The sequence below is a fragment of the Limulus polyphemus genome, unplaced genomic scaffold (genome assembly GCF_000517525.1).
Source record: "Limulus polyphemus unplaced genomic scaffold, Limulus_polyphemus-2.1.2 Scaffold4040, whole genome shotgun sequence".
Classification (NCBI taxonomy): Eukaryota; Metazoa; Arthropoda; class Merostomata; order Xiphosura; family Limulidae; genus Limulus; species Limulus polyphemus.
The window spans coordinates 76,166-84,536 of record NW_013669650.1 but is presented as its reverse complement, the minus strand read 5'-3'; the positions used below and the strand labels follow the sequence as shown (position 1 = coordinate 84,536).

Sequence of the window (8,371 nt, the reverse complement as noted above, 5' to 3'; positions counted from 1 at the left end):
ATATATATATATATATATATATATATATATATAGAAAGGTGAATATATATATATAACAAATATATTTTGTAGTAATATGAAGAGGTATTTGCTCACATTACAGAACAAAAGCAGTTTTGTGTATATGTCATCAGCCCTCCAAGCTAGGATGGTAATGGAAAATGTCACTCACTGGATCTTTATGTGCCTTTTGATGTATCTGTAATTCTGTATATACACCCATATTTAAACTATGTTTTTCTGACATCATATATTAAGTGGTGTGTAATCCATATGGAAAACCTCTGGCATCTTAGAAAATACGCCTTTGTTGTTTAGAAATTATACATGTTTTTTGAAGTATGTTGTTTTAAGTATGAAATGTGAAATAATTCATAATGTGTGTAAGTATAGTGTTCCATTGTATATTGTAGGAGAAACTTTTGTAACCAGAAAAATCACTAGGTCGGTGGCTAAGATAGTACTAGGAGAACAAGAATATTTTGAGCTTGGTAACCTGGACTCAAGACGTGACTGGGGCCATGCGAAAGACTATGTAGAGGCAAGCATTATAATGAGTTTAATCAAACCTCATTTTTTAGATCAATTATACACTTGTTTACTACCATTAAGAAATCCGTTTTATTACTGGAAATTAAGTAAGTTTACTTTTTAAGAATTGTAAGATATTTTACTAATGCTGGTTTAAAAATCTCTAAATATGTTCTGAGATTTCTCTTTCTCCTTGATGTATTTAATCAGAAACTTTATGCTTCAAAATATTAGGTAATTTTATTTCTTTTTTAAATTTAATTGATAAACCAGGAGACTTAAATAATTAACTTTTACAGTCAAGTCAGTCATCTCTACCTTCTGGCATAATCTTCTATTTATTTTTGTAAAAATGGTCCATTTGTAGGATGCTTAGTAGATTTTATATGCAAAGTTTTGATACATCTCACATCTGTGGCTTCTAGCTATTGATATTTGTTGCATTTTTTGCTTGATTTCAACTCTGCACAAAGATTAAACATATGTGATTGGTTAAAAAAGTATCTTATTTCAGACTTGACATGTTTTGTTTCAGGCCATGTGGTTAATGCTGCAACAGGAGAAACCTGAAGATTTTGTGATAGCAACAGGAGAATCCCACAGTGTAAGAGAATTTGTGGAAGCTGCATTCCGTCATGTTAAGAAAGAAATTGTGTAAGTTTTTAATCATTTCAGTAACACTGAGGAACATATCAAAATTTTCCTGAAGAAAAGGTGTGTATGTGTACTTCTGCTCTGGTGAAATTTGGTTCTTTTAGGGCAAGTAGTTTGTAAGATATAAGTGATTTAAATATGAGGTTTTCTTTTCTAATTACCCTGCATATAAAAAACCAAAAGAAATATTAATATTTCATGTATTTCTAACTGCTTGTCTAAGTAATGGACAACTAGTGTATTTACATGTGTGGTAAGTTCTGTGTTTTATTTTTATTTTGTGATATTAAGTAAAATGCTTTATATAATTTCATGTGTTATTTGTCTTCCAATGATAATTACTTTTTCAAAGATCAGTTTAATTTGTGGACTTGGATACAGTATAAATATTCTTAGCTGGCTGAGGTACTGTGAGGATTGTAGTTGAAAATATTGATTAAAGTGGCAGTGAATAACTGATGATTGAATTCATGTGATTTTTAAAGCTTATAATGGAAACTTTATGGATATGATGTTACTTTTGGTAACAGTTTAACGTAAATTAAGTTGAGAGTTTTAGTTTAAAAAAATAGTGTCAGTCTTTAGTGGTTACATTACACTAAAATTTTATATCCACTACTAAAATAGAGACCACTCAGTTATTCCTGTGTATTTATGTATTTTTAGTTCAAAACTTACTGATTTGTTTTAGTGCACAGGTATTTCAGAACTTCATAATGTTTGAAGGTAAAACAAATGCATATAAAGCAAATTTAAGAGTTTATTTCTTTAAGTTTTGAAATCACTGCCAGTGAGGAATGCTTTTGGAGATACTCAGTGGGATTTGAATGCCAGGCATCTTGAAGTCCTACCAAGTATTCCTCCTTTGACATTGCTTTTTTTCCCGATGAACATAGACCCCTCCAAACACACACACACACACACACACACTCAATAGTATTGAGGTCTAGGGACTGCAGAGACTACACCAAGCATGCAAGGGTTTTGTCTGCTTCCTTTTTTGTTAAGATACATTTTTACTGCACTTGTTGAATGTTTGGGATCATTATTGTGCTGGAAAGTTATGTTTTTTGTACTAAATGGTATCCAGAAGGAATACCATGGTGAATTAGTATTTGCTTATATTGGGCAGAATTCAGGGCTCCATCAGAACACTAGAGATCACCAAATCCAGTTGCGGTTAAGCAGACTCCTACTTGGATAATATCTCCACCATGTTTGAAGGCTGCAGACAATTTTCCTTTAATCTCTCACCACTCTTATGATGATTGTACTGACATCTATTTGTGCTAAAAGTTTGTAACTCATTAAACTAAAGTACTTTTCTCCATATATAGTTGTTCAATTTTTTAGGTTTTGTGCAAACTTAGTCTTCTCTTTGTTGCCTTTCCAGAACAAAGGTTTTCTTGATGCAATTTGTGTCACTCTTTGGAAGGGGCAGTTTTAACACCAGTGATTTCATGAAGTTCTGCAGCAAGGCAGCTACTCAATGTATGTTGTCTCTAAGTGAAGTAAGCCTAATGTTCTTAACATCTGACTTGGAAATCTTGGTACTAATGGTACCAGTTTTTATTGTGTCCTGTTCTTATTTTTAGAATCACAGTTTTTGATAATTTCATTTTGCAGAAATTTTTCACTGGCTGCAACTATCTTTATAAAAAGCTTTTATTCTGTGTCTTAATCAGAAACTGTGTCTTGGAGCCATATTTTGTACTTGAAAGTAAAACAGTCATATTAGAGTCACAGACTGAAGAAAACTTTATCTACTTTTTACAAATGCAAATAATAAGTCTGTTCAAGCAAAAGTGTTTTTTGGTACTTTTACAATAGCAAATTAATAAATGTGAGGAATGCTACTTGGTATTGGATGTCAGTATAATAGTACAGCATTACATCTAGAAGTATATGCCCTAGTTTTCAGAACATGACTATTGTCAGTTCTGATGTTCTTACATCTAATGTTTTAGAACTAATTTAAACCAAACAAATTATTTGAAGGTATTTAAATAAATAAGGATTTTAGACTGGCATTATTACAGTTTTCAGCCAGGACACCTTTTGTACAGGAAGCTGAATGATGATCTCATAAAATCACGTTTTGTTTTCAGTTGTTGCATGTGATGTTTTTGTGCAGTGTGTTTTCTGACTTTACAGTGTAAGACTACTTCAAAATATTTATTGTGTATCAAATAAAAAGTTGACCAATCAGTATTACACAAGTTGGAGGTGAGACATTTATTATTAACATCATATAACACTATAAAGACAATAATGAAAAGTCCATAAAAATAATCCAAAAGGTTTTGAAGAGAGGCCTTTTCTTCATGAGATGCAAGAAATAAAACTGTAAATAACTCTTTTTGGGTTGTATTTCTGCAGATGGGAAGGTTCAGAATTGGAAGAAGTTGGGAAAGAGAAAGAAACTGGTATCATTCGAGTTCGGGTCAACTCCAAATACTTCCGTCCTGCTGAAGTAGTACGTTGATTTTTACTAACTCACATATAAAAGTATAATTAATTTCACGTAGCAGGTGCTCCTAGAATTTATTTATTTATAAAGAAGCATTTTTCTTGACAAACTGTTATACTTTCTTCAAGCAGTGCACAGACTGTCACATTTTCTAAAGCTTAAAAAGACTTAACAAAAGGTCGTGGAAGTTTAATCTTCACTCACTGTATATCTCAAAAATGCAATATCATTGGTAGATTACAAGGAGTAGCTAGGCATATATTGTTTATTATAATGCACATAAAAAGTTTCTTAATTGAACCTTCTCAGTGTGGTGCTGTTGAGAATATTTAGGTTTCCAGCAAACATTAAAAAACAAAAATGAACCATAACAGTAGGCTTAGAGTTGATATTAAGATTGGTGTTAATTATGGATTGAGTTTAATGAAAGGAAAGACAACCTGTTTTTCAGTTGAATATTATGCTTTTTGTTTCTTTTTTTTAAAGATTTCGAGTATTAATACTGAAAACGTTTGAAAAAAAACAAACGTCCTATGTTTTTGTGAATGCAAGATCATTTATCATATGTGTATAGAATAAATTTAACAGTCATACTTTGATTGCCATACATTTCAACTAATAGCGTCAAGCTTTTGTTACTAGCTAAATCGAAATTTCTATCCTTACATTCAGTTCTGAAAATGGTCCAAAGAAGATGTATGTAAAGTGATATATCAAAATATGATAAAATCATCCAAGTTTTTTTTCTACTTTCAATTCTTTCAGCACACAAATGGTAGCTGTTTTGTATAAATATATGTATAAATTTATTGCACTTAGCAACCAAATTGTCTTATCAATTGGAATTTTTTTGTATAAATATATGGATTGAAGTTAAAGTTTGAAGGAGAAATATTATGATAAAATTAGACCTATTTTATTGTGCCATCTATTAAGCATATATTTATTGTATTCAACAACCTGAAACTAACTTAAACACTTAAAGGTTGAATATAATTTTGATTTTTAGTGACAGTATATTCTTACTTTTGTGTTTTGTCAATAGATGACAAAAATAACTTTTGTTTTGTTTATTTCTGTGAGGTGGTACATAAATTTACTTTTATTTACTTACAAAGAATTTTTTATTATTATTTATACACATCTGAGCATCTAGGCCAACAAAGACATTTTTACCATAATAAATACAATAATGGAAATATATCCAAACACTCTTGGCTAGAAATCGAAAACTTTTGAAAGTGGCCTTTTTTTCATGACGTAGAAAAAATAAAACAGTAAATTAAATAAATTTTTTGGTACAACGCATTTTATCTCATCAATCAGTGCACAGACTACATCACATTTTATAAAGCTTAAAAAGACTTGACCTTGTGTACAATATAAACACATTAACTAAAGCTCATAAAAATTATCTAAAAGCTTTTCAAGAGGGGGTCTTTTCCTCATGAGGTGCAAGAATACATCTCATAAATGGAATACACAAAACGTTTTTTGATTGAAACATCTCAATGAGGTGCTGTTCAGGATATTTAGATTTCCAGCAAATATTTAAAAACAAAAATTAACCCCAACAGTAGCGCTTAGAGCTGAGATCGAGATGAATGTGAATTATGAATTGAGGTAGAAGTAAAGAAAGACAACATGCTTTCAATGTGAATATTATACAATATTATAATGCTAGAAAAACACGTATATTCAAAAAGTCTTAGTATAAAACAATAAAAACCCTATAACCCGAGCACTTTCGAAAGGCGGACATTCTTCTTCAGTAGTTTACCCCTAAAGAAGAAAGGTCCACTTTTCGAAAGTGCTCGGGTTAGAGGGTTTTTATTGTTTTATACAGTATTATAAAATTGTATTCTATGGGGGCTTTATAATTATAACAGTCAATCCTGCTGTAGCTGTAAAATAGGCAGCGGATACTGCTGACTACTATGCTATGTTCATTAGTTTGTATGTCCACAGCTAGATGGCTATCATAGCTGTATATGTTTCAAACAATAATTTAAAATAATGTGTTTTCGTAGGGAATTAATGTGATCTCTTTGTGCACACTAACTAGAATAGCTATGTACATTTAAATGTTTACAAAAATACTTGCATAGTTTAAATTATAACATATAATTTAACACATTTACTGTAGGTTGTTATTTAATAAATTGTGTGTGATTTTAAAACCATAAAAAACATCCTTAAAGATATTTTGAATTCGAATTCAAACGTCAGTAGTGATTATCTGGAAAGATGACAACAAGTTAGACAATGCATAACGTGTAAAGAAATTGCTTGACCCCTATACATATAGCGATTTTGTCATATTATGGTTAACCTGCCAAACAAAAGGTAAGAGCACGGTCTGGTTAACAAGGTGTTGATTAACGCCGTTTCTTTGACTGGTTTCTCAAAGACATCTATCATCATAATCGACCATTAATAGGGGTTACCACAGCACAACTGGAAATGTGTAAGGTTGCCTGATGAATTGCGTTTCATCCCTTTTTTATTTTATTCTTACAGTGCAAGATGCTAGAGGTGGAGTAATGGTGTGGGAGACGTTTTTGTTTTTTTTGGCAGGATTTGTGTGTTTTGGTTCCTTTAAGAGACGGCGTAACATTTAGAGTTAACAGTAACCCGCTCACAGTGGTTTGTTTCTACTCTCAAGGACAATAGTACTTTCAACGTGATAATGCAAGAATCCGCAGTACTCGTCCTACATTGGTTAAAAGAGTGTGATAATGACTGCAGTATCTTCATTGTCCTCCACAATCACCAGATGTTATGTTATAGCAGCGAAGGTTGTGCAACCTGATATAATAAGAGGTTTTAATAATATGTTTCAATAATGTGTTTATGTAACCGAGTGAAAAGTTTGTGTTTTAATATTAATCTGTTTTTAGATATTTTCATGTTTCTGTCACGCATTTGAACTTATGTATATAGCCCAATGTCTCTTGTTCATGGGACTTATAGAGAGATCGTATCATTTAAATTGTGTTTATATCTATAAGTGAAAGGAAATAGTTCTTCTAATACAAAACAAATGTGTTCGAGTTGGTTAAGTGGATTGCCATCCTGAAGTATTTAGATTAGGTTTACCAAAATGTTTCATGACAGAATTAACTAAAATATATGTGAGTGATTGTATCGTGTAGTGTGTGCTTATCAGATGATCTTGATTTTTGACAGTAATTGTCTTTAGTGACGAAGCCTTAACTTTATTAAATTCACTCGGGTTAAATATTTAATCGCAAAAAAGAACACGAAAGTTTGTTTGGAACTTTGGATTATTGAATGTCACCACACGGCTCCAAGATTTTTTGTTAAGGCTTAGCAATTTAATGGAAACTACTTTGTTTTCTCTGTAGTTTATACCAAGTAATAAGCATGCTGGAATATGGATCTGTGAATCCATCGTTTGAGATCAATTACAGCAAATAAATAAATAGATAAATCGTGCTCCGCACTTTTGGGGTGTGAGTGCATTATAAGGTTGACGGTCAAACCCCAGTATTCTGTCAGGCAAGAGTAGTCTAAGAATTGGCGGTGGGTGTTTTTGACCTGCCTTCCATCTAATCTACCAGTTCAAAATTATGGATGACTAGTACATATAGCCTTTCAATAGTTGTTTATAAATGTCTGAAAACAAAGTTTATAGGTATAAACCAAAAAAGAAAAAGAAGTAGTAATGATGTTTTTTATATAGTTCAAATTGTTTCGTATTTTAGGATCAACAATGAGTTGTGCACAAAACAGTCTGAAGCAAGCGTAAAGACGAAAGTGAAAACATTATTAGAAAATTCTTTTGTGAAAAGAAGTCTACTTTGTCAGCTATCACATACTGCCTGAAAGTTGGTTTAGATCTATCAATTAAAGGGGCTTTATGCAAGTATGCTTGGCCACAGTGATTCAGCCGTTGCAAGGAAAAGAATAATACCCTTAAGGCCACTGTGGATGGGCAGTAAGCCGTGGACTGAATTAATGTAGCGCTCATCAGAAGACTGGTTTTTGTGACACGCTACGTCCTGTTAATCTTTTACGCTCCAATTTTTTAGTATTGAAGATTGTACGTCTTTTTGGTTGCCATTTATGTATAAATGGGACTCACTAGTAGACGTTTAGTAGTGATGATGCTGTAATTTTTATCATAGAAGATTCAGGCTTGATTGTGTATTCACCCAAGAAGCCTTGCAGTAAAAGCCTAATCGTATTTATGTTATTTTAGGACTCTCTCTTGGGAGATTCCACCAAGGCAGAGAGAATGATAGGATGGAAACCAAAGATCACATTTGAGGTAATGCTTTTGTTGTTTTCCGGGACTTAACTTCTCATTTTCCTATGTAATCATAAGCAAACGTGTTATTTTTATGGTGGTATACACTTATTTTCATACTAAAAACTAATCATTACATTTATAAAAGATAATGGACAAATTATGGACGTGTTAGGTACTTATACTTTAATGTTTTTTTGCATGCTGTTTACTTTTCTTTATTGGCCCGGCATGACCAGGTGGTTAGGGCACTCGACTCACAATCTGTGGGTCGTGGGTTCTAATCCGCATCCCACCAAACGTGCTCGCCTTTTCAGCCTTGGGGGCATTATAATATAATGGCAGTTTGAATGCAAACGTCTCATTGAAACTTTAGAATGTCCTTCTGAGAACAAGGATATTTCTGAGACCTAATAATGAAAGAAGAAAACAAAAAGCTAAAA

At 32.1% G+C, this 8,371-nt stretch overlaps 1 protein-coding gene across 1 annotated transcript in view; it reads left to right on the top strand.

Annotated features, from left to right (window-relative positions):
- LOC106470496 (GDP-mannose 4,6 dehydratase-like) overlaps positions 1-8,371 on the top strand; it is a 22,961-nt gene that overhangs the window by 12,324 nt on the left and 2,266 nt on the right. Inside the window, exons 6-9 of the mRNA XM_013931056.2 lie at positions 414-541; positions 1,067-1,185; positions 3,565-3,661; positions 7,881-7,949. Coding sequence (XP_013786510.1) covers positions 414-541; positions 1,067-1,185; positions 3,565-3,661; positions 7,881-7,949 — 413 coding nt within the window. The remainder of the gene's footprint in view (positions 1-413; positions 542-1,066; positions 1,186-3,564; positions 3,662-7,880; positions 7,950-8,371) is intronic.